At 41.8% G+C, this 27,360-nt stretch overlaps 1 protein-coding gene and 1 long non-coding RNA gene across 3 annotated transcripts in view; both read right to left on the reverse strand.

Moving 5' to 3' along the window:
* LOC130378878 (NLR family CARD domain-containing protein 3-like) overlaps positions 1–21,351 on the reverse strand; it is a gene marked incomplete at its 3' end in the record, with an annotated part of 35,696 nt that extends 14,345 nt beyond the window's left edge. The window contains exon 1 of the mRNA XM_056585487.1: positions 21,154–21,351. Coding sequence (XP_056441462.1) covers positions 21,154–21,175 — 22 coding nt within the window. The remainder of the gene's footprint in view (positions 1–21,153) is intronic.
* A 4,691-nt stretch (positions 21,352–26,042) lies between these two features.
* Positions 26,043–27,027, reverse strand: LOC130378879 (uncharacterized). Of its 2 annotated transcripts, XR_008894973.1 has the most exons (4): positions 26,820–27,027; positions 26,523–26,709; positions 26,387–26,440; positions 26,043–26,307 (listed from the first exon to the last, which is right to left on the reverse strand). It is a non-coding gene; the product is annotated as an uncharacterized LOC130378879 (long non-coding RNA). The 2 variants fall into 2 exon arrangements; XR_008894972.1 differs by having other exon boundaries at positions 26,043–26,440.
* Between the last annotated feature and the right edge of the window lie 333 nt (positions 27,028–27,360).

Below are 27,360 nucleotides of genomic sequence, written 5' to 3' on the forward strand. Positions count from 1 at the left end.
GTGATATCTAGTCAGTGTGTGTGTATATATATATATATATATATATATATGGTCGCTAAACGTTTATTTCTTGTTGCACTTGCGCCAAAATAATTAATCGAGTGGAAATATGATTGTTATATATAGCAGGCGTTTCTCTGTTTGGACCCCCGTTTATATGGCTTAGAGGCTAGGTCCTTTCATATATCCGGGTGTACTTGGTAGAAGCGAAATGCTAAAAGCAATGCTTGCCTGTCCAATAGTAAGGGGTTTGTGTTTGTGTTTCCTGCCAGACATCCCTGAGAGAAAAACACAACGTTCCCTCGAAGACGAAAGAACGGAGATGGTCACCGAAATGAAGAAGAGGAAAATTGATTGGCAGCAAATAAAAGAAATGATGACCAGCACCTTTCCTTTACGGAGGAAACAAATTGTGGAGGATGAGCCACCTGTGGCCGACGTGAGAGCAAGATGGCCAGCACTGTTCTCTGAACGTCAGGTAAAAGTATTTTTTCTATTTCAGATGAGGTTAGGAGGATCAGATTTTAAACTGATTTGCTAGAAAATTTATTGAAGAATAGTTTATACGAGTCATGAATAATTTGGTACACTGAATAAAAAGAGTACATTGATGAAAAAAATGTTTCATGCAACAACAGTGATATAATTGAATTACCATTCTATAATGAAGTTATTTATTTCATTCTAGTCCAATATCCATTTTTTCAGAACATATTGATTATTTTTTAACTCAAACAAGTATGCAGACATTAGTAGAATATAACATCACTTGGAATTGTTTTCTGATTTCTGGCCTAATATATCCCATTTGTTGGTTATTGTCTTATTGAGTTCCAATCAAAGGCAAAGGGCAGTTGTTTTAATGTGGGCTCCCCTACTATCGAAAAGATGTGGCCAAACTTTACAAGAAAGTACAGGTATGTTTTTCAATATTTTCTGAATGCTTTCTGTTGTAAAAATAATAATAAATGTATATGTACCTTTAAACTATATTCATGTGAACATGCATTGCGGTAAGAACAATGCTTAAAGGCTGACTATAAAACATTTTTATGATAAAACAAAGTAAGCTAAACGGACCACCCCAGATAAACCAGCACCACACATTCTAGTGGGGCAGAAGTGAACATTGAAAAGGATTATTTGTGTGACTCTACTTTGTTTTATCCTAAATGTTGCATAGTCTGCCGTTAATCTGTTTCAAAATGTCCCTCGTGATTTAATTTGTAATACTTCACCCAGCTCAACCCAAGTAAAACAAAAAATAAAATAAAATTGAACCTATCCTGTGTTTCATGCTTACTGCTATGACACCTGAATTTCCCCATGGCTATAAATAAAGGTTAATATTTTTTGATATATTTGTCCACTTTGTGTAGGTCACAGATGCAGAGGAGGACTGGACAAAGGGGACGGCAGTCGGTATCCTTATGGTGGAACAGAATGATCGGTTGGTTTCGCAGTGGTCCTCGAGGAAGAAATCATCTTTCCAAGCATCAGTGATTTTTCAACTGCTGTGGCACTGCTAATGGGTCTGCTCTTTGCCCTCATCATAGACTACCCCAGAGGCCTTAGGTATACTTTTGAGGTAATTCAGAAGGGGCTTATGGACATTGGTGGAGGGCAATGCTCTGCATTGGTTCATGGTTTAAAAACCGACTCTTGAGAAAGAAAAAGTAAGCTTAAAAGCTTCTTTTTACACTGTTGATAGTTTTGATGCATTTTTAGGGGAGGGAGGGAGGGAGGGAGGGAGGGAGGGAGGGAGGGAGGGAGGTAGCAGGTAGGTAGAGAGAGAGAGGTATCAGGTAGGTAGGTAGAGAGAGAGGTAGCAGGTAGGTACACTGGAAAAAGGGTTTTAAGCCGTACTTCATCTGATTATTATTTTGTAATTCAATTCAAATAAACATTTTTTGTTTTATTTTTAAAATAACTTTTTTTTATTTCAAAATACTGTGAAATATAGATATTTTTAATTAGGAGCTCAATTAAGAAATATCCATTTTGACAAATGTAAAATTTTAAGGTTGTGTATTCAACTGATTAATAATTTTGTCATTCAATCCAAATATTTTTTTTTTGTTTTCTTCCTAAAACACTGTTATATTTGATTAGGAGCTCAATTTAGAAATATTTGTTCAGACAAATGTACAATTTCAAGGTTACGTACAAGCCTGCGCATGCGCATTAAATACAAAGACGCTTATGACTACTGGACCAAACCGCAGTGTTCCCAACTTAGCGATTTTGTCGCTATATTTAGCTACTTTTCAGACCCCTTTGACGACTTTTTTTCAAAACAGCGACAAGCGACAAATCTAGCTTATTTTTCAGCTGCTATTGGTGACTTTTGGCGACCTTTTGAGGTGAAAGCACTAGCCTTGACCAGAGTGACGATGACTCACTGGTTCTGTGAGCTAGGACAGTCTGTCTGTGTCTGGAGGGAGGTCTGGAGTAGGTCTAACACTGCCATTTAGATTGTTAATATATATTGTATATTGTGTGGCGGCAGTAGCTCAGGTGGTAGAGCGGGTTGGCTGGTAACCTGATGGTTGTTGGTTCGATCCCCGGCTTCACCAAGCAGTGTATCGAGGTGTCTTCGGCAAAGCACCTAACCCTGACTGATGTCGCGATGTGATGTTGAATCCAGACCGAAGCGCATAAGGTTACAAGATTACAATTTAATCTAACAATTGTTTCTCATTTAAACATGAACATTTTTAAACATAACATATTTTTGTATACATCATCATCATCATTATTTCCCGCTCGGCTCTCGCCGCTTCATGACCTTGGGGCGCTTCTGTCTGGATTCGACAACACATCTCGACATCAGTCAGGGTTAGGTGCTTTGTCAAAGACACCTCGATACTCTGCTTGGTGAAGCAGGGTATCGAACCAACAACCTTCAGGTTACCAGCCAACCCGCTCTACCACCTGACCTACTCCAGACCTCCCTCCAGACACAGACAGACTGTCCTAGCTCACAGAACCAGTGAGTCATCGTCACTCTGGTCAAGGCTAGTGCTTTCACCTCAAAAAGTCGCCAAAAGTCACCAATAGCAGCTGAAAAAGAAGCTAGATGTGTCGCTTGTCGCTGTTTTGAAAAAAAGTCGCCAAAGGGGTCTGAAAGTTGCTAAGAATAAAAATATTGTTTGAGGCAAGCTATATATTTGTCATTGGCTGAAGTTATGTAATATAGATGTGAACCATTACCCTTGTTTTTTTTAATTGGTTCAACAGAAGGCTTTTTCCAGTGTAGAGAGAGAGGTAGCAGGTAGGTAGGTAGAGAGAGAGGTAGCAGGTAGGTAGGGAGAGAGAGGTAAAAGGGAGGTACACTGGAAAAAGTCTTCTGTTGAACCAAGTAAAAAAAATATGGGTAATGGTTCACATCTATATTACATAACTTGAGCCAATGACAAATATATAGCTTGCCTCAAACAATATTTCCTATGTTCATAAAAACAAAATAATACAACTTGGCACCAAGTATAATTCTATTCTTTGAATGAAGTTAATACATTTAAATCGTATGTTAAATCCTAAACAAAAAAATATTGATTCACTCCAACAATTGGTTCTCATTTAAGAAATATCTATCAGAAATAATTTGGTTTATCCAATCAAAAAGATTACAATTTAATCAAACTATTGTTTCTCATTATTGTATACATCATCATCATCATTTTTTCCCGCTCGGCTCTCGCCGCTTCATGGCCTTGAGGTGCTTCTGTCTGGATTCGACATCACATCGCGACATCAGTCAGGGTTAGGTGCTTTGCCAAAGACACCTCGATACACTGCTTGGTGAAGCCGGGGATTGAACCAACAACCTTCAGATTACCAGCCAACCCGCTCTACCACCTGAGCTACTGCCGCCAGTGGGTCATCGTCACTCTGGTCAAGGGTAGTGCTTTCACCTCAAAAAGTCGCCAAAAGTCACCAATAGCAGCTGAAAAATAAGCTAGATTTGTCGCTTGTCGCTGTTTTGAAAAAAAGTCGCCAAAGGGGTCTGAAAAGTAGCTAAATATAGCGACAAAATCGCTAAGTTGCCAACACTGCGGTTTGGTCCAGTAGTCGTAAGCGTCTTTGTATTTAATGCGCATGCGCAGGCTTGTACGTAACCTTGACATTTTACATTTGTCAAAATAGATATTTCTTAATTGAACTCCTAACTAAAAATATCTATATTTCACAGTATTTTGAAGTAAAAAAAAGTTATTTTAAAAATAAAACAAAAAATGTTTATTTGAATTGAATTACAAAATAATAATCAGATGAAGTGCGGCATAAATCCCTTTTTCCAGTGTAGGGAGAGAGAGGTAGCAGGTAGGTAGGGAGAGAGAGGTAGCAGGTAGGGAGAGAGAGGGAGAGGTAGCAGGAGAGAGAGGTAGGTAGGTACACTGGAAAAAGGGTTTTGAGCCGTACTTCATCTGATTATTATTTTGTAATTCAATTCAAATAAACATTTTTTGTTTTATTCTTAGCAACTTTCAGACCCCTTTGGCGACTTTTTTTCAAAACAGCGACAAGCGACACATCTAGCTTCTTTTTCAGCTGCTATTGGTGACTTTTGGCGACTTTTTGAGGTGAAAGCACTAGCCTTGACCAGAGTGACGATGACTCACTGGTTCTGTGAGCTAGGACAGTCTGTCTGTGTCTGGAGGGAGGTCTGGAGTAGGTCAGGTGGTAGAGCGGGTTGGCTGGTAACCTGAAGGTTGTTGGTTCGATACCCTGCTTCACCAAGCAGAGTATCGAGGTGTCTTTGACAAAGCACCTAACCCTGACTGATGTCGCGATGTGATGTCGAATCCAGACAGAAGCGCCCCAAGGCCATGAAGCGGCGAGAGCCGAGCGGGAAATAATGATGATGATGATGTATACAAAATTATGTTATGTTTAAAAATGTTCATGTTTAAATGAGAAACAATTGTTTGATTAAATTGTAATCTTTTTGATTGGATAAAACAAATTATTTCTGATAGATATTTCTTAAATGAGAAACAATTGTTGGAGTGAATCAATATTTTTTTGTTTAGGATTTAACATACGATTTAAATGTATTAACTTCATTCAAAGAATATAATTATACTTGGTGCCAAGTTGTATTATTTTGTTTTTATGAACATAGGAAATATTGTTTGAGGCAAGCTATATATTTGTCATTGGCTCAAGTTATGTAATATAGATGTGAACCATTACCCATGTTTTTTTTAATTGGTTCAACAGAAGGCTTTTTCCAGTGTAGAGAGAGGTAGCAGGAGAGAGAGAAGGATAGAGGTAGCAGGAGATGGAGATAGAGCGAAAGAGAGATTTCTAAACTATTTGTATTCAGTGGGCGTCCATCAACCTTATCTTTGTTTACGGTACATTTTGAAAACAGCGCATGCACTGGAAAAAGGGATTTATGCCGCACTTCATCTGATTATTATTTTGTAATTCAATTCAAATAAACATTTTTTGTTTTATTTTTAAAATAACTTTTTTTTACTTCAAAATACTGTGAAATATAGATATTTTTAGTTAGGAGTTCAATTAAGAAATATCTATTTTGACAAATGTAAAATGTCAAGCTTACGTACAAGCCTGCGCATGCGCATTAAATACAAAGACGCTTACGACTACTGGACCAAACCGCAGTGTTGCCAACTTAGCGATTTTGTCGCTATATTTAGCTACTTTTCAGACCCCTTTGGCGACTTTTTTTCAAAACAGCGACAAGCGACAAATCTAGCTTATTTTTCAGCTGCTATTGGTGACTTTTGGCGACTTTTTGAGGTGAAAGCACTACCCTTGACCAGAGTGTCGATGACCCACTGGCGGCAGTAGCTCAGGTGGTAGAGCGGGTTGGCTGGTAATCTGAAGGTTGTTGGTTCAATCCCCGGCTTCACCAAGCAGTGTATCGAGGTGTCTTTGGCAAAGCACCTAACCCTGACTGATGTCGCGATGTGATGTCGAATCCAGACAGAAGCGCCTCAAGGCCATGAAGCGGCAAGAGCCGAGCGGGAAAAAATGATGATGATGATGTATACAATAATGAGAAACAATTGTTTGATTAAATTGTAATCTTTTTGATTGGATAAACCAAATTATTTCTGATAGATATTTCTTAAATGAGAACCAATTGTTGGAGTGAATCAATATTTTTTTGTTTAGGATTTAACATACGATTTAAATGTATTAACTTCATTCAAAGAATAGAATTATACTTGGTGCCAAGTTGTATTATTTTGTTTTTATGAACATAGGAAATATTGTTTGAGGCAAGCTATATATTTGTCATTGGCTCAAGTTATGTAATATAGATGTGAACCATTACCCATATTTTTTTTACTTGGTTCAACAGAAGACTTTTTCCAGTGTGACATTTATTTTGAGAGGTGAAGTATCCACTTCAGGTGTGAAGTTGAAACTTTGTTCGACTTTCACTTGATTCAGATGTGAAGTTCATACTTTGTCACATTTTCACTTGTTTTTGAGGTGAAGTTGAGCTAATTACTGAGTGTTCCTGAAAGTGGCAGTTTGTGTGGGATAATCGCTCATCAATATCCCTCTTTGTTGTGTTTTGTTGCAAAAAAATAATACAATAAAACTGTTTGTCAGTGACTGCCAAAATCTCTGGTGTAAAGGATGGTCATTCTTTTGAGAAAAATCCTGAGCAAGGATTCATCATTTAAATCAACTTATACATTTAAGTTATCTTAATTGGGCTTTATTTTCAGTTAATAAATGTATGTACAACTCGCTAGTATATCAGTTAAATCAACTTATACATATAAGTAATCTTGATTGGGCTTTATTTTCAATCAGTTAATAAATGTAAGTACAACTCACTAGTATATCAGTTAAATCAACTTATACATTTAAGTAATCTTGATAGCGGTTTATATTCAATCAGGTCATAAATGTAAGTACAACTCACTAGTTTTGTAGTTACATCAACAAAATCAACTATTGAATTTATGTAGTATGGACTCAAGGTTAAGTTATGTCACCTTACGGTTTCAAGTAATATGGACTGAAGATGGAGTTGAGTCAAATAGCAATATCCATTTATGTTAACTTATTGTCTTAGTTGTCTTGACATACAATTTCAAGGCAGCATGCAAACAAGTTTTTTTAAGTTGAACCAACAAGTTCGGGTTTACAGTGTATATAAGGGATGTCCATGTTTAACCGGTCAAACCTATTGATACCATTTTCGAGACTCCTTGAAACAGAACTTGTAATATTGCTTTAATTTCTTATAAGATGACGATAGTTTAAGATAGGACATTAAAGAGCTATACTATCTATTTTATATTACTGGAAAAACTAGTTTTCACCAAAATCTCAATTATTATTATTTTTTTTATGTTGCATTTGAACGCATCAATCATATTATTGAGCCGACCTGAACACATCACATTTGACACTGTTTGTGACCATTGGTTTTCAGCTAACTAGCTCTATATCCTCCCGATTTTAACATGGATTTAAAAACCGGATTACTATTTTTAACTGAGGGGACTTTCTACACCGTCCGGTTGTGTGATTACTACCGCTGCTTTGAATGACTGTTGATGCACACGGTGCCGACTCCGAGCCCGTCTGCACAACGTCTGCAGCAGCAGCTGACAGAGTTTTCGGTTGGACTAGAGTGACGGATACTGAGTTGAAGGAGTTTTTTTAACCCAAAGACAGTGAAGGTACAACACTTTTATGTAGGCCATACAGTCCAGTTTTAAGATATGACCAAAATACAAGCTGTGGTCGCTCACACTAAGGTTGAATCCCATTACTTGGCTTGCTTCAAAATCTCAGCCCTAACCCTCGCTGTTGCGCGTTCACGCGCCATGGAGCCATGTCCCAATACCAGTTTTAAGGTAGCTTAAGGGGTAGGGGGAGGGCTAACATCCCCTCAAAATTGAGATTTTCGATGGGCACCCTCAAAGCGCTTCAGTTGTGACTTGCTCCCACAATACCTTGCGAGAAAACGGAAAATCAAGAAATATCCTAGACAAGATGGAGGGCGAAAAGATGCGACAGGATTGGAAAAACACAAATGTAAGTGTTTTCTCTGTAATTAACTAGTAATTATTTTATTAATTATACTCTGCAGCCCGGCTTCGAAGCCCGGCCGTGGACTCTCGGAAGATCGCGAAAGTCCGCGGCCGACTTTCGCGGAAGATCGCGAGGCCGACTTCCGCGGGCCGCCCGACCCCGGTTCTCGGCCGGGCTCTGCAGCCCGGCCATCGACCGGGCTACAGACCGGGCTGCATATCATGTCGTATGATATCCAGATCTTCCATGTTCTAGTGACTCCAGGTTAAAAATAAGCTTTATAGTAATATATTATATTATATTAGTAATATTCTATAAGTAATATTATATATACTAATATATTATATTATATTAGTAATATTACATGGTTAATCAATGTATTTTTTGGCAGTACTATATTGTGTACATAGCTATTATAAATTGTACATAACATATGGCCATATCAACCAGTTCTGGCATATAATTCCTAATTCCTTCTTATTCGTTTTCTTTCAGGACTTCGTTGAGTCCACTGCCACCAGCCCCCCCCCACCTCTCCCTCATGCTCCTCCACCCCAGGCACCTCTTGCACCACCCCAGACACCCCTTCCAAGAGGAGAGTGCCAGGGAGCAGGCGAGGCATGAGGAGAGCGAGGCAAAGTTGGCGGAATGGTTGAGAAGATGTGATTCTCCACCATTCTCTCAAAAGCTGAGAGAGAGATTGTGTGTGTGTGTGTGTATTTTTAGGTGTGCGTGTGTGTGTATTTTTAGATGTGTGGTTCAGTGTTTCTTATTTAAATAAAGTGTTTCTTCTAAAGTGTTCTTGTTCATAACGGATTATTATCTAAGGTTGCACTCACACTAGGCCATCTGGCCGTGGCCGTGGCCTAACCATGCTCAAATCTGCCAGTGTGAGTGTGGCCAGTCTGGCCAGGCCGGGCCAATTTGGCCACTTGGGAGAGGTGTGCTGCTACGGCACGGGCCGCTACGGTACAGATGCTAATGAGCCGACACGCGCACACGCACGGCTACGCAACCTGAGCTGGATGACGTATAGTCAATGCGACGACCACCGACATAATAAAGGCGACGAGCCATCTTTCCCATTAAACGGTAAACATCGCGTCAAGCAGTTCAACTGTTGGTGTGTTCTCTGTGTTGTTGTCCATTGTTGTTAAAACTCTGACTGGCGGCAGACTTTATTATGGTCCATGCAGCGGACGCTTGGTGATGACGTGTTACGACGTGATGACGTATGTACAAGAGCCTTCCGTGGCCAGGCCACAGCTGCGACGGCCAACGGCCACGGCCAGATGGCCTAGTGTGAGTGCAGGCCAGAGAACAATGGGGCCATTTGAGCACGGTTAGGTGTGAAAACGGCCAACGGCCACGGCCAGATGGCCTAGTGTGAGTGCACCCTAATACCACCTTTAACATGTAGCTAAGTGACATTCAAAATAAAGGTATATTACGAGGGACAAATAGTATAATTTTTTTTTTTTTTTAATACTTTATTTAAACATGCCAATTACAAAATATAAATACCATTTCAGGTTATACATCTTTACAATGGGTCTTGCTCGTTGCCCGAGACAATGGCAGCCAGTCTGTCTCTTGTAACCTTACCAGGGGTCTGGTTATCTGCTAGGGGGCACGGGGAGGCCATGATGACATCACAGGGTAGGGTTGTCCCATTTGGTAGGGGATCGGTTAGGGGTAGCAATGAGGGGTAGCAATGAGGGGTAGCAATGAGGGTTAGAGTTGAGACAGAGCAAAGAAATGGGATTGGGCCTAAAGCTCGCTGTGGGCGCGCATGAACCGTGAACCAACCTGTCGGCGGCTGGCTGTATACAGTGCTGCGCCTATGACTTATTAATCGCGCGACACAACGAATCGACGACCAAATTCGTTGCCAACGCATTTAGTAATCGATTTTTATCGATTTTCTCAATTCGTTGTTGCAGCCCTAAAGCCAAGTGTGAGGCACACCCTAGGACGGGGCAAACACACACACACACACACACACACACACACACACACACATGCACGCACACGCGATCACACATACACGCACACACGGCGTGGGGGAGCTTGGCGGCAGCCTGGCAGCTCAGCTCCCGGAGTCCAATCCCTTTCCCCTCCATGTCGCGGTTCATGGACTTTAGAGAGTCGGGGCCAAAGTTCCTTTCCCAGGGCTGTACAGTGCGACAGTTTTGATCACATTTTCTATTAAAATATATAACGTGCGAAGATAAATACAAGTCAACTCGCACCGGTGCGAAAAGGGTTAGAAGGACCCGTAAGAAAATATACGTCTTTCTGTACGGCTTTCAATGGCACTGCTAAGCGAGAGTGTGTGGGAGCATGATGGGAGTGATGCATGTAAGGAAATTTATTTTGAATTATAGGCTCGCCAGTTCCGCTGAACTACTAAAAAACTACATTTCCCGAACATTCACACGTTGAGGAAGAGGCTTTGGTCGCAGGAAATTCACTTTTTAAGCAAAACAGAAAAATGAAAACGTATTTCTCTGTATTCGGAAATTCTTCTACATCAAATAAAGATGGAAACTTGGAAAAAAATCCACGTATGGAAGAGAATGACTCGGCGACCACAAGCATGGAACCGGCACCTTCGGACTAAGCCGACTCCACCCATGACTCCGTCTCGGCCAACGGGAAAACGTACAGGTTTAACCCCCAGTGGTTAAAAACTTTCAATTGGCTGGTCTACGACCAATCCAAGAAGTCTATGTTTTGTAAATATTGCCTCGAGGCAGGGGAAAGGACATCAGAGATTAATAAATAAGTGTTGGTTAAATTTGCAATAATTACTCAATTTTGTTGAATGTGTTCACCACTTCTGGTTGCTGATGTGGAAAAAAAAAGGCTCTCATAGTCACTTTACTATTTAATATGTTCATTGTCACTTTACTGTTGTTAAATTTGTTCATATTGTGTTACTTTTGTATATACGTCCTATTCTGTTCATAGTTATATCTGAATAAAAAATATATTTTGACTATAGTATGTGTGCTACCAAAATTATTTTTGTGCTACTGAATTTTTTTGCTTGCTAGCACCAGTGCTACCCCCCTACAAGTCTTTAGTTGTTGTGGAAGTACCAGAGACATCTCTATGATTCATATCATCCGGGGCGCACATAGCTTTTGGCCGTGATATTAGATATACCGTATTGGTCCGAATATAAGACAACCCTGATTATAAGACGACCCCCGTTTTTCAACACAAACATTTCGAAAAAAAGATTTGCAGACCACATTTGCAGAACACAGAACTTTTTAACTAACAATATTAAAAACACAGTGAATTAAAAACTTGTTATATTAATGACAATAATAATAATGCCAGTAAAGGCCACGGCACTTCCAAGGCAAAATATGTACAGTATGATTCAAAATTAATATCAAGCAATAATCAAGCAACATTGTGAATATTTTTAAATAACAGAGAAAATACAGGCCACATATTTAACTAAACGTAACTAAAATTCGCCAAATTTCTCCTCCGATGTCTCTCTATCCCTCACACACGTCCTCTGCCCCGCTGTGTTCGCTCTCGCTGTCATCGCTCCCCAGCTGCTACGCTTCCCAAAGCGCGTTTTCTCCGACGTATTCAAAAACTCTCAACCTCAACCTCACTGAAAAGCATGTTTTCTGGAACTCAAATACTATGTTTACCTGTTGGGAAAACACTATAATATGTCTCCTTTAAAGACAAGAATGCGTCGACGGTTGAACTACTGATGGTGTGGTGTGCATAAAATGTTATTTTTTAATAAACAATCTGTACACTTAAAAAAAAAAAGTTGGGAGGGTCCAAGAAAAGTTTTCAATGCCTCACTAAAGTGAACAATGCCGTCTATCTGCTGTGCTGTGGGCTGTAATAACATCAAGTAAAAAAAGATGGACATACATTTATAACGTTTCCAAGAACACAGAAGGGAGACAGAAGGGGATATCTGCAATTAGAAGGGATCACTGGACGCCGACAGAGCACTCCAGCCTGTGCAATGAGCCTTTTATCAGCTTCTATCTCGGGTAAATTGACGTTAGTTAGCCTAGCTAGCAGGGATGGAAATTAGCACCGCACCAGTAGTATATTGACTTTACTTGTTTCTGGTAGAGGTAATGTCTATGTGTCAAACACTAGTGTGTCATTATCTCATGCTACCACTGTTGACAGAAGAGCGAGATTCCTTTAAACCCAGACAATGTGCCCGGTTTATTTTCTTATCTCACAACTGAGCAGCGGCAAAGAAAAATAAACAGCTACAGCTACGATCACACTAAGAATAATCTGTTATAACTTTATATCAGTCAGCTGTTATCCTGCAGTAAACCATCACACTAACAATAAGCTGTTCTAATTTTGTATCAGTCAGCTGTTATCCTGCTCTGAACCATTACACTAACAATAAGCTGTTCTAATTTTGTATCAGTCAGCTGTTATCCTGCTCTAAACCATCACACTAACAATAAGCTGTTATAACTTTATATCAGTCAGCTGTTATCCTGCTCTAAACCACCACACTAACAATAAGCTGTTATAACTTTATATCAGTCAGCTGTTATCCTGCTCTGAACCATTACACTAACAATAAGCTGTTCTAATTTTGTATCAGTCAGCTGTTATCCTGCTCTAAACCACCACACTAACAATAAGCTGTTATAACTTTATATCAGTCAGCTGTTATCCTGCTCTAAACCATCACACTAACAATAAGCTGTTCTAACTTTACATCAGTCAGCTGTTATCCTGCTCTTATCCATCACACTAACAATAAGCTGTTACAACTTTATATTGTAGCACAGCGTAGATAGATATTAAATGTCCCATCAATAAATTGTGTTTAAGCTGTGGTTTAAACCATATAAATCGAGTCTAGACCCACAGGAACCCCCCTGTGAAGGTGGTACAGTCCAGCAACAGGCTACTAGGAGGATCTATAAAACTCTTCATCTCAGTCTAAGCACACATATTTAACTTGTGATGAAACATAAGCACATTCAAATGACTTCTGTCACGTCCTTCTTTTAATTCGGAGTAGCATGAAGACAAATGAACCACTTGAATATTGAACGCAGTGTTCAATTTACCACACGGGTCAGAAAAGCAGTGAAACATGAACTAATGTTGAATTCTCTACAATAACCTCATTATTATATACCAGTAACCTAAAGACAATATAAACGGTATTAAACTGATTGTTCATTGACAGGCACGTCGTTAGACCTGGGCATTCGGGGCTATAGCCCCGGATCTTTTGGGATCAGCCCCGGATCTCTGCCGTAAAAAAAAAACAAAAAAACGTATGTGTATATATATATATATATATATATATATATATGTATATAGATATAGATATAGATATAGATATAGATAGATATAGATATAGATATAGATATAGATATAGATATATATAATAATAGCTGCTTTCATACACGTAAGTACTGGCTGCTCTTCTGAATATATGCTGCATCGTTGCAGCAACATGGAAGACGATCGCGTTGACTTCTGGGGTCTGTTCTGCCTCCATGCTGTCTGCGTCAAACCAAAACAACCCTGAGTGACAGCGGCCGGCCAGCCGCACTTGTCCCGCCTACTGCGAATTTACGTAATATCCCTCCCCTTGCAATGCTGGCACTGGTCGCGGGAGCAAGATGTTATTCAAAAAAAAATGCATCAATCATTGTTTTATTTTTTCATTACACAATTTCTTTCATTCTTATAAATAAAAAATATATATAAATACATAATAAATCTAGCCAACTTGGTGTCGCTAAACAAATTCTGGTGTTGCTATGGCAGAGCAAGCGGTGGAGAGTGTGGCATCATCTCCCGCAACCCCTGATGAGAACACTTCGATCTGCTCAGGTTTGTGAAAAGCAGCCAGTCGACAGCTTAATTTTGATTGATTAATGCTGGTCTGGTGTTACTACCTAGTAGCTAGCATAGTAGCGGCGCCTGTCTTGTCTCTCTAGAGGTCGTTCATTCTAAAACACGACAATCTTTTGAGAAACAAATGGTTGTAGCCTCTATAGGCTTACTGTGGCGCTGATGTGAGTACTGTATGCATGCAATACTACTACTCATAGTAATAATCGGAGAGGGTTGAGAAACAGTGGGTTGACAATCCATTCTAGCTTGGTACTTCATTTTGAAAATCCCCAAAAAAGAAACTACACATAGGACTCCATTTTTAACACACATTGCTTTGGAGGGTTTCAATCTAACATCCCACTGGTTTGATTTTAACTGGATTTAAAGCATCCACAGCAGCCTTAATAATGAGATTATGAGACAATGAGAATGAAGCGGCAACAGTGTGACTGTGCAGAGTGAGAGAGATGGCTTCAATGGATGACCAGGGATTGGTGGTGGCGTTACCCAGGAAGGGCGGCTGTAGTTAACTGCAAGCAACAGATTCATGTACAGCTCAGATTTATATGGATATATACAACTTGCATACGGCATAAGCAAGTAACAGAAACAGTCTGGGAAGATTATTTTTTCATTATTTAAATCTACGTCCTGGCTACAGTGCCGTGTTCCAATACCCGTACTGTCCGTACTTACTAGCCAAAATTTGAGTACGTAGTACGTTCAAATTCAGATCCGGCGAAAAGAAGTATACTTCAACGACCCGGATGCCTTACTCAAAACGGGCTAATCGTGAAGTGTGGATCGAAGGACACTCCATCCTAGCTACGTAGCGGAAGAGGCGGAGCCAGGCTGAGCCAAAGTCGGCGCATTTTCCACATAGCCTGCATTAATAGTCATTTTGTAGTTTTTTTTTTTTTTATAGCTTTTTATAGCTGCTAGGCGTAAAGAGTTCACCGTTCAAAGCGGGATGTTTATTGCGGGGGAGGAGCCACGGCGGCAGTCGTGATCGTCATTTCCGGTAAGTGCACCACAGAGTACTCGGTTTGGGAACAGCACTCACATCTGAAAAATTAGCGTACTCAAGTGAGTACGGATAGTGCAGATAGTGTACTTCCTTTAAGTATACTCATGGAAGTACGGGTATTGGAACATGGCACAGGTCGCGCGATAGCGCATATCATTTCATGCAAGCGAGTGTTTACTTCCTGGTTACAGGTCGCGCGATAGCACATATAATCTCATGCGATCTTAAAGAGAACATGACGTGAACAGTTTAGGAATGCATATTCCGGGAAAACATTAGAACTCTGAAATGCTGACTAAATATAAAGCATGTTTTTATCTGTAACATTAAACCTACACTGACAACAAGTAATAACTTAAAAGTGAAACATAAAAGAAGACTACTACTTACTTGCCGTTGCCTGGCTGGGGGGGAAAGGTCCGTCGGAGCAGCGATGGCTTCTTGACATCGGGTAGGTGCACGCAGGCTATATAGGCTATTCTAATGTCTCATTTTTGCCGCTGGCGCTCGGCATAGGCGAACAATGCGTTGGCGGCGCCCTTAATTAATTAATCAATTAATTAATTAAATAATTAATTAATTAATTAAAATACCGTAGTACGCAAGAGTCAGGACGGTGCTCCCCCCCGGGCTAAAGCCCCGGATGTTTTCAATTGCTAACGAAGCGCCTGTTCATTATTATATACCAGTAACAGAAAGACAATATAAACGCTAGTAAACTGTCAGCCTACTTTACCTTATCGAATCTACTCCGGTGTTATATTGCATCCATACGGTATAAAGTTGTAAAAGTATAAATGTTAGGGAAGAAACGGAGGATAAAGTGTTTATAAAACAAGTTAATCAGGTGAAAGGAAGTGAAAGAAAGGCTCCTCGCTGCGAGACCGTCCTGAGGAAGTTAACTGAACGAGGAGACGCCCCTCTCAGCGCGGGTCACAGGATTTCTGTGAAAACTAATGTTATGAATGCAGCGCTCGCGCACAATAGACACACACACACACACACACACACACACACACACACACACACACACACACACACACACACACACACACACACACATACACACACACCTGAGAGTCAGGTACAGAGAGAGACAGGATGGTAACATCCCCTTATAAGGTAGTGGTGTCATCAGCCACACGAGGCTCCATGACATATTTGGCAGTGCCTCCTCCTGTTACTTGCTTAATGATGCATTCATACACTTATCCACTCTCAACACACACACACACACACACACACACACACACACACACACACACACACACACACACACACACACACACACACACACACACACACACACACACACACACACACCAAACTGTTGGAAGGGGAAGTTCTTGAGGAACCGAGAGAGAGAGGCGAGAGAGGCGAGAGAGAGAGAGAGAGAGAGAGAGAGAGAGAGAGAGACATTAAGGGCTATACAAATTGAGAGACACAAAGACGCAGAAAGAGACAGTGAGACAGCGATAGAGTGAGACAGCGAGAGAGTGAGACAGCGAGAGAGTGAGACAGCACACAACTGTTGGAACGGGAAGTACTTGAGGAACCGAGAGAGAGGAGAGAGAGAGAGAGAGAGGGAGAGAGAGAGAGAGGGGGGGGAGAGAGAGAGAGAGGGGGGGGAGAGAGAGAGAGAGAGAGAGAGGGGGGGGGGAGAGAGAGAGAGAGGGGGGGGGGGGGAGAGAGAGAGGGGGGGGGGGGAGAGAGAGAGAGGGGGGGGGAGAGAGAGATAGAGAAACATTAAGGGCTATACAAATTGAGAGACACAAATATGCAGAAAGAGACAGAGAGACTGTGAGACAGAGAGACATCGAGAGAGTGAGACAGCGAGAGAGTGAGACAGCGAGAGAGTGAGACAGCGAGAGAGTAGGAGGAAGCAGAAGAGATCTCACGTTAGTTTTCTCTCTGTGAGGAACAAGCTGTGAGGGTCTGGTCTGAGGAGAGGGTCTGGTCTGGGGGGTCTGGTCTGGGGGGTCTCTTGCTAGTCTTTATCAGAAAATCCACGATTTCCAGCTGTGTTATAACATGACCAGCTAATAATAATAATAATCATTTTAAAACCTTGACATAATCCGTCAGATGACTATTAAATGAGAGTTCACCACAAGGCGATTCAATCTATATCTCCTCTTGAATTGCTTCATGGTTTAGTCGGCAGGGGCTTGTAATGCTGCGTAGCATGATAAGCGTGATAAGGTGCAAGGAGCAGAAAAAGTTGACATGGGTGCTAACTTTCAGTTGAAAAAAACGCTGGCATAATTATCTCAGCTGAGAGCATGTTCATTGCCATAACAACGTGAGCTAATCAACAAGTACAACATGTTTTAATACTATGAGACTCATGAAAACGCCCTCAGCTTATCAGGGGGGGGCCTGAGTGGCAGACTGGACTTAGTGTCTGATTTATTTATTTATTTATTTTAATAAGTTACTTATTTTATTTTAAATAAACATGATACCAAGGGTCAGAAATTTTACAAGAATTTTGATCTTACTAAGTCATGACAGAGGGACTTGTGTCTTTATTCATGCTTGAAAGATGAACATATATTATTATTTTTTTTGAAAGGGAATAAGCTGATGAAGCCAGCAAGTTTACTGTTTAAAAATATTTTTCATTAAATGCAAACCCCAGTGAATCATTTGCTCTTGTTTCTCTGTTTTGAGAGTCACACAGACTTAGCAGTCTTGTTTAAATGTTACAATTTGCGTTAATAAACTGAACTTGGAAATAGTTTTAAGTGGTTGCAGATGTTATCTCCGCTAATTTTATTAATCTAAATAAATAAATATTAGCAGGTTCTCAATAGTAGGCTATTTCAATTCAGGGAGGGCGTGAAAAAATATCTGTCTCCTGGGGGGGAATGAAAGAAAAATAATTGAGAACCACTGGTCTAGAACATGTTGTACTTGTAGATTAGCTCACGTTGTTATGGCAATGAAAACGCCCACAGCTGATAAAATAATGCCAGCGGTTTTGTTTTAACTGAAAATTAGCAACCCTTTTTTTTTTGTATCAAAACAACATTTTTTGGCATCAGAAGTTTTATAAAAATCTATGTCTCCCTGAAAGTGAGACAACGTAGTTTATTGCTTCCGAAATAGTGGTATATTTCTCATATTATTAATCTAGTACATGTTGTACCAATGTGTTTCAGTAACTGTGTAAATAAAAAAAAGGAGGAAATATGGTAATTTTTGAGTGAAATTTACACAAAGGAAATTTAATATACCTCAAATTTGTTATTAGAGTTCACATCCATTGATTATTCCTTCATCCAAACCGTCTTTTTTCCTTTCATCACTTTAGTGCAGTCATACTCAAGTAGCGGCCCACGGGCCTTTTGTGGCCCGCGGGGGTGTCTATTAATGGCCCTCGAGCTGTTTTGAAAAGTTTTTTTAATTATTAAAAAATAAAAAAAATAAAAAAAATCGTGCTGGGCGCTCTTATTTTGAAACCGCGCGCCGCAATCTCAATACGAGGCTGGGGGTTGCAACGATAAACAGATAGCACTCCAGCCCACAGACCGCTCCAGCCCTCCCAAACTCGAGGCAGACAGTCCATCTCAGCAGCAGTCAAGGCCGATTTAGGGTCGTTTTAGACGCAGAGACGTAAGCACGAAATTTACACAAGGGACTTGTTTTAGACAAGTTTTGATTTACGGTTCCTTTAAGGTTCCTTAAGGATTGCGCGTGTGGCAAGGGGATTCTCCGCCAGAACAGTATGGGGAGCAACGAACGAATCTGTGGGCGTGGAGGTGGAAATCGCTGGCTTGTTTATATTCATAATTATCATAATTCGTTCTTGTGTTTTCTTCTTCTCCTTCTTCAAAATTCTTCATTCGCTTCTGTCACGGCCTTTTAAAAATGGCGCTATTATGCTGTAAAACCGGAAATGTGAGATTCCTGAAAGGATGTGGTTAGCTGGCCAATCACAGTCTTTGCGAGCTGCGTAGGGCCGTAGTGTTTTAGTCGCATAGTCAGGAATTTTGGCCGACGCACTTCAGCACGTAAGGGGGGATATTTTACCGCGCAAGGGGGGGGTTATGTATCTTACGTGCTTACGCGTTACGTCTAAAACAGAGCATATATCGGCCTCAGTCACACGTATACCGACCGGCCCCTTGAGTCACTGAAAAAATTTTTTGTGGCCCCTCATCATTTCTACTTGAGTACCCCTGCTTTAGTGGTTCAGAACTGCATTATTTAGCTGACTCTGCCAGCTTATGGCTTACACATACAACAGCATAGTAACTAATAAAATAAAGGTGGTGGAATAAAGAACTCTTGGACAGGACTTTAGATACTTCGTGTACCCCTGAGGCTTCCTGGGCTGGAGCCCCCCCAGAAGAAGAACCTAGAGCCGCCCCTGGTTACAGCAGAAACTCTGGTCTGGAACAGGACCCGGACCAGGACCAGGACCCGGATTGGGACCAGGTCCAGGACCCGGACCGGGACCAGGGCCAGAACCAGGACCAGGACCCGGACCAAGACCCGGACCGGGACCAGGACCAGGACCCGGACACGGACCAGGACCCGGACCAGAACCTGGACCAGGACCTGAATGCGTAGGACCCAGACCGGGACCAGGACCAGAACCAGGTCCGAGACCAGGACCAGAACCAGGACCAGAACCAGGACCAAGACCGGGACCCGGACCGGGTCCAAGTCCAGGACCCGGGCGGGGACCAGGACGGTCCCGGACCTGGTTCTGGTCTGAGGAAAATGGTGAAATAGCAATCATAAAAAAAAAAACAATACAGTAGTAGGCTATACAATAGTATTGCGTAGACTTCAATAGAATGAACACATGCCCTTCTCCAGCTTGAACTACTCATGTTGATATCGCTGCGTTGTCTCTGGCTAGACCAGGGGCGATTCTATGTTCTGACTTTTGGGGGTGCTCAGCCCACAGGAAGCCACAGGGGTATATAAAGTATATAAAGGGGCAGGGATTTTGAATATCATACATGTGATTCCTGCATTCTGCTGCATTTTAGGGTGACCTAGATGGGTATATACTTTTGAACAGTCTGCTGATTTATTGTCAGAAAAGCACGGATATTTTGAAACAGTTTAACCTCTGTTCTGCCCTTCAGGCATTTCATTTGAATTGAATGCTTTAAATTTGTGTTTCATCAAGACTTTTATTTTGACGTTTGTATTTTCGAGCTGCACAAGAAGCAGGAAGGAAAATAGTTTAGATCGCGTTAGAATGCGCGCGTAGAAAACGTTAGAAACGGCAGGTTGATTGGGAGTGCAGACAGTCACTACCCCAGAGAAAGGCTTCTTGCATGTTGGTTCCCCAGCAGAGGCATCGCTTGTACGTATTGTATCTTTGTTGTGGCTGTGTTGACTCATTTGTATGTTAATTACATGATGTAAAAACGGAGTTATAAGGTTAACTAATCGGGAATGTTAACTATGCATGTTAGTTTCAACACGTGGCCTTCAAGAAAATGTTAGTTCTAAGAAATGTTAACATTTAGCTTTATTGTGATTTCTATACTTAAGGTATTGTTCAAGGAAACTAGGTGACTTAACTAATTGCAATACTTTGTTGTTTGTTTTCTAGTTCCACTCTCTTTCATCTTTTGATCTCTTGATCTTATCTACATGGATTCAATACAATGTGAAGAATGAAAATAAATCTACAAACAAGAATTCAAGGCATTCTTCATGTTCATGAATAGAAGAGAGTTTAGCTCACTGTCTAGTTGGAGTTAGCACACCCCACCGAGGACAGTACAACCTCAGTTAAACGCATGATACCAATGAGTATTTCATCCCAGAGAAAAGGATTAAACACATTTTGGCTAGTCTCTAGCTCTTAAAGAATAAATAAATTGTTTATAACTTAACCTTTACATCTGAGTTATAGACAACACTGTTGTTTATGTAGTATTATGTAGCATTATATTATCCATGATTTTTCTTTCGTCCTGTCCACGATTCTGTGACCTTTATTTTCTTTTTAACTATTCTGTTGCATGTCTAAGCTAATAGATGGCAGTGTGAGCTAAATAATGCAGTTCTGACCCACTAAAGTGGTGAAAAGATAAGACTGTATGGATTAAGGAATAACCAAATGGATGTGAACTGTAATAACAAATTTGAGGTCTATTAAATTTCCTATGGGTCATTTTAACTTAAAAATGACCATATTGGACGGTGAACTGTGGGCCGTTGTCACTCACCAGTTGGAGTGGTATCCCCCATCTCAGGTAGATTGAGCCTGCTTTTAGCCTGTTGATGACTGGAATGCTGGACGTTGAAGAGAGGTGAGCTATTTTGAGGTCCCTTGAATAATAGTGTGTCACCACGAGGTAATTCTGCTTTTCAGAGGTCTGCTGCAACGCGCTGCCATCGGCCCTCTGGTAGGGCTGTGGTGAGTAGTGGTGGGGGTCGTGAGTAGTGGCTCACGATGCTGAGTGGGTCTGTTTTCAATGTCTCTCTCTCTCTCTGTCTCTGTCTCTCTCTCTCTCTCTCTCTCTGTCTCTGTCTCTGTCTCTCTCTCTCTCTCTCTCTCTCTCTCTCTCTCTCTCTCTCTCTGTCTCTGTCTCTGTTTTTCTCTCTCTCTCTCTTTCTCTCTCTCTCTCTCTCTCTCTCTCTCTGTCTCTCTTTCTCTCTCTCTCTCTCTCTCTCTCTCTCTCTCTCTCCCTCTCTCTCTCCCTCTCCCCCTCTCTCTCTCTCTCTCTCTCTCTCTTCTCTCTCTCCCTCTCCCTCTCTCTCTCTCTCTCTCTCTCTCTCTCTCTCTCTCTCTCTCTCTCTCTCTCTCTCTCTCTCTCTCTCTCTCTAACAGTTACGGTGGACATTGCAGACGGGTCATTGAGGACCCCTGACCTCAGGGGGCGTGTCTCCCTGACCTCAGGGGGCGTGTCTCCCTGACCTCAGGGGGCGTGTCTCCTGAGGCCTAATCCAGATAACCCTTTTAATATATTGTTCAGCTCTTGCTGGTCAAAATGTCTCTGGGTGCACCGGCACATCATCCCCATACCTTTTCATGTGTATATTTGTTACTTTTTTCAGATATAATCGTTTGTGTTGTATTTATCTTTGTGTTGTTGTTCCCTTTAGGTTAAAAAGGGAAGAGGGAGTAAAGGAGGACCAATGGGAGGCAGCAGGCAGAGTCTGAGGAGGGAGCAGAGCTGGGTCCATGTTTCAGATTGATGTTGTTGGTTAAGTTCTGTTATAGCGCCCCCAGGAGGAGCCAAGGGGAACAGGTCAGCGCCGGAGCCGGTGGGGGCCAGAGGGGCCGGGGCCCTAGAGGGCCCCCCCACAGCGGACGGGTCAATACAAGTTACACATCTAGTGAATCAATCAATCAATCAATGCAAGTGATACCATGATCAATAAATAAATAAAATAAAAGCCTAACCTAAAATAAACTGGCTGGGAGGGATGCGTTGTGTGTCCCTCTCTCATACACACACACACACACACACACACACACACACACACACACACACACACACACACACACACACACACACACAGATTAAATAAATCATATTAAATAAATATATATAATTTTAAATAAAGGGTTTGGAGGGAGAAGGAACAGGCGCCCATTGCAAGGTTTTAGTGGAACAATGCAGGTGCATGCGATAAAAATCCACACATGTTAGAAGGGAGCATTAAAAACAACAGAGTAAGTAAGTGGATAGAAAGCAGGTACGAATAAATAAGAATATAGTAAAATATGGACAGTAAACAGATCATTCATAAGTGAAATAAATAATTATGTAAAGTATCATACATACACACATTGGACGCCACAAAATAAAACTCAGAATAAAGACGTTAAGGACTTTAATCAAGATTGTGCACGCATAAGTAAAGGTGAATCAGTGCTGGAGGGTAAGAAATAGGAAACATGCAACACAATAAAACCCATTGTGGAGCCGTGGCCATGCAGGGAAAACCCAAGGGTGGGGGGGGGGCACGGCCTCCCTGCTCCCCATGGGGGGGGTGTTGTTAATGATGTGTTTTAGTGCTCTGCTGCCCCCCTCTAGTCTAAAGAGGGGACTCTGGGGGGAGGGGGGGCTTCCCCTCAGTGTGGAGAGGGGGGGTTATGGTGGGGGTCAGGGTGAGGGTTGGGGTTATGGGGAGACCTGGTGGTGGATGAGGTTATGGTGGGGGTCAGGGTGAGGGTTGGGGTTATGGGGAGACCTGGTGGTGGATGAGGTTATGGTGGGGGTCAGGGTGAGGGTTGGGGTTATGGGGAGACCTGGTGGTGGATGAGGTTATGGTGGGGGTCAGGGTGAGGGTTGGGGTTATGGGGAGACCTGGTGGTGGATGAGGTTATGGTGGGAGTCAGGGTGAGGGTTGGGGTTGTGGGGAGACCAACCCAGAGTTTTCGGTTCCACAGCAGCGGTTATGCATTAGTTCAATCAACTCGGGGTTGGTTAACACAGGGTTGTGCGCGTCCACGCCAAACTTAAAAAGACGTGATGTATGGATCATGGAAACCCTGATCGATATGGCGAAACGGGCCGCTTATTTCAATGAAATGGAACTCCAGGTTCTCCTGGAGAGCTATGACGAGGAGAAGGACATTATCACAAGAAAAGGGAACGCTAAAGCCTCTGCAACCCGGAGAACCAAAGCCTGGCAGCGGATCGCTGACCGCGTAAATGCGTTAGTTACACGTCAAAAGCATGATCCTTAATATTTGAGCCATGAATATATAAATATCCCAGTTAAGCATTCTTAAAGATCCTACCACATAACCCCTTTCTTCTAAAAAAAGATGTAGGCCTACTGAGTATAAAAAACTGGTAAGCTTTTCCCACCATCGTATTGGGATAAATTTAAATAAGCCACTTTTTTAAGCCAATCGTGAAAAGGCAGTCGGCAGACTGGATCTGGCCCTTAAATCGTCTTGACCCCGGTGGAGGAGCTGTTAATAAACATAAATTCAGGGCGCCCTGGCATGCAGGGGTACCTGGAGGTACCTACCTCCTCAGAGAGTCAGGGGCCATACCCCACTGGTTGAATGTAGGTTTTTGTGTTTTCTTGTATTTTAGATTTGTTTTGCCTTCGAAGTAACACATGCAAACCGTGTGCTTGCCACAGCGCATACTATTCCAAAAGTTTATTTTTTTGGTAACTGGGTAGAAAACCTAAAAGCGACAATTCATCAACTTCACAGATCAAGATGGATTAGTGCGTGTAATGAAGCCGCCGGCTACTATCGAACATTCTCCAGTGAATGCAAGTCCGTTAGGACTATTTTGTACTTTATGTTGTAAATGCCTCTCGGCATAGTACTCAGACAATATTGCTCTTTGTATGATAGGAGGCCGATACAAATTTTGGATGGGTCATCTGAAACGACTGAGATGTGCTCAGCATCTCCAACATTATACCCTAGATAAAACTACCTTTTGCAAAAAACGGAGGGCTACGCAAATAATCTGGAGTGAACTGAGGCCAGGTCCTCGATTGGTAGTGTTGGCTATGTAAGGCTATTTAAATATATTAAAGATTTGCGCGAGAATCTATATCTCTCCACTCCAGCAAAAAGTAATTTGATATGCCAAGATGTCGAGCCGTGGTCTTATCAATCGCTCCCGGTGGATTGCACGTATAATTTGCGCTCCGATATCAGCAGTTCTCTCATCAAAAGGGCATGCCATTGTGAACACATGAAATCTGCGGTGAACGCCGGTTTAAATACCCAAAACCGGGTTATGTTTCAAACTTAACCTGCGCAAAACCTGCTCCGACCAGGTTTGATTCAGAGCATATGTTTTTTTACGTATTTTAAGAACCTAAGCTACCCACACATACACCTTATGAAGCAGGACCAAACATATAAGCCGTAAATACTATACATAGCCACAAGGGGAGCAAGACCTTACTGAAGGCTGCAATAAATACTTTAGCCACAGAAGGCAGCACAACAGACCAGTGAGGAAGCCGAGGGAAATACGTCACCGGCTCCTCCCACTACTTCTGGGCCGCGCGGATCAGACTATAACAGGAAACACGAGCCAGCATGCGGGCAGATTTCTTCCGGCAGCCCTAAGATAGGGTTATAGCTTTGGTCAGCTAGGGGAACGCTCGCACGCGCTTAGATATACTTCAATCTCTCTTTGCTTCATAGTCTCAGTTTACCATACCGAAAATACGAGATACCAAATAAACTCTCTTAAAAGCTATTCCTTTGGATTTGACCACTTTCCTTGAAGAACTTCAGCAGTTTCTATAGCAACTAACATACCGTGATCCTTTTGGAACTGAAAAAGGTTACTGCAAACCCTGGGTTAACTTACCCGGTTATGTGATATGGTCGGTGGTCGGTGCTATTGACGGGACGCACATAAAAATAACTGCGCCATCAAAAGACGAGGACGTGTTCGTCAATAGGAAGAAAGGGCATTCTATCAACACGCAGGTTGTTTTTGATGGAAATTTTAACATAGCCTACTGGATGTTGTTGCAAAGTGGCCAGAGGCCTGTTTCAGGTAGCTGGTTTTGAGGCAACCCCGAGTTTGTTCGCTCTGAGTTAATGGAAACTCTGGGTTTTCCGTTTCAGGTAGCAGGTTCAGCGCAACCGAGAGTTAGTTGCTGTGGCAACATACGCCGTGGGTCTAACCTGCTCGGGAGGTGGTTAGGCCTACTCTGAGTTTGTTGTCTATAAGGCTGAAGACAGCTCTCCGACAGAAGGAAGTGTTAGAAATGGCATGTCCTTTTCTACGAGAGCCTGCGGACGTAGAGGCTACGATCCTCAGAGGGAATCTCCGAGAGGAACGGTTTTTAAGACGCCGGCTGGATATACTTTATTTTCCTGATAATATTCTTCACGAGCGCTATCGTTTTTCAGCGCAATCTATCATTTATTTAGACCACCTTCTCAGCCCCCATGTTAATTCTCAAACGCACCGGGGGCATGCTTTAATTTAAAGTTTTTTTTTAACGCAATTAATGCATTTGCAGAATGATCCGCCCCGTGCATCCCATGGTACTGCTTTTAACCAGATGCTTCTTCTCTACATGAACATGCTCAGCATAATCGTCTGCATTGTTCACTGGAGTATAATATTTGAGTAAACTGTTCAACAAAATAACTTGTCCCACCACAGCCCGTGTTCTAATAAAGACAATCTACTTTTTATGAGGATTTCTTTATTTCCTGAAAGCACAAAAAAAGTCATTCATATTGGGTATGTTTTTAGAGCAGGGAACAGTATCCCAGTTTGCACCTCACCCACCTTTAACTTATGTTCCAAAATGTGGATCTCCAAAGCATCCTTTTGCATCTTTTGCCTAAGTTGGTCCATTTCCAAGTCTGCTTTGTGTATTTTCTTTTCTAGATAGATTTTATATAAGTCTTTGACTGGAAGCTATAGGAATGCAAAAGATGAGATTGGATTTCACAGTGCCAAGTAGAGCGTTTCATTATAATTCCAGGGAGAATCTTACAGAGGTAAGCTGTGATTTAGAAATGGATGGCCTCTCATTGGATTCGATTTCATCCTGTTTGAGAGAAAGAAGATGACGGTTTTAAATTGTACAACGCTATCATCAACTTTTAGAGGTTATTTTTAAAGGTGTTAACCTCAATAGGCATTTCCTCTTCCCTTTCGAATGCCGCAGACAATGTTTCTCCATCATCTTCCTGTAATGACATTAACGGTTGTGTTCAGCAATTACCAAGACATTATTAATAATCTGTGGAAGGTGAAGAATTGCATGGAGGTTGGTGAGGCCATCTGGTTCAAGTGGGGCGATGACGCCATCAGTAACTGGAAGAAGATGATTAGACAGTGAAATTATTACTTGAGCCAGAATATTGCCCCATCTAATTGGCAACGCGCTGGGTTGCGTGTACAGATTTTATTATTTTGAAACCAACCTCTTATAAAGGCACTTCTATCCTGGGGGGTGGGGGGGATCAGAGGAGCTCCCCCCAGGGATGCCCTCAGCCATAGGACCCATACTCTGTTGGCTGAGGGCCATCTCCTCAGCCTCTGTGAGGGCTGCAGAGGTGGACCCCCTCCAGTCTGCCGGGGCTCTGCTTTTTTTCGATTTGCTAACATGGAGGAAAATGTTACCCTAATATTCAGTAAGCGCTATTTTGAAGACACATATCTATATATATATATATATATATTACATATATAATGCATTTTGCCTAGGAGTAGCCTTCTAATATATCTAAATCCTATTAAATATTGGCAGTGTTGGGGTGGCTGAGAAATGTACTACTTACATTTCCTGCTTAAATATAGGCCCATCACATGTTGAATATAGCTGTTAAATTAGGTAGAGCAGGCAAAGCAGCACAATTGATTTGATTTCAATTAAACATTATCAACGGGGAGACGGTGGAGAGGGTGTCCTGCTTCAAATTCTTGGGCATACACATCTCAGAGAACTTATCATGGGCAATAAAC

This window comes from Gadus chalcogrammus, unplaced genomic scaffold (genome assembly GCF_026213295.1).
Source record: "Gadus chalcogrammus isolate NIFS_2021 unplaced genomic scaffold, NIFS_Gcha_1.0 GACHA109, whole genome shotgun sequence".
NCBI classification, from domain to species: Eukaryota; Metazoa; Chordata; class Actinopteri; order Gadiformes; family Gadidae; genus Gadus; species Gadus chalcogrammus.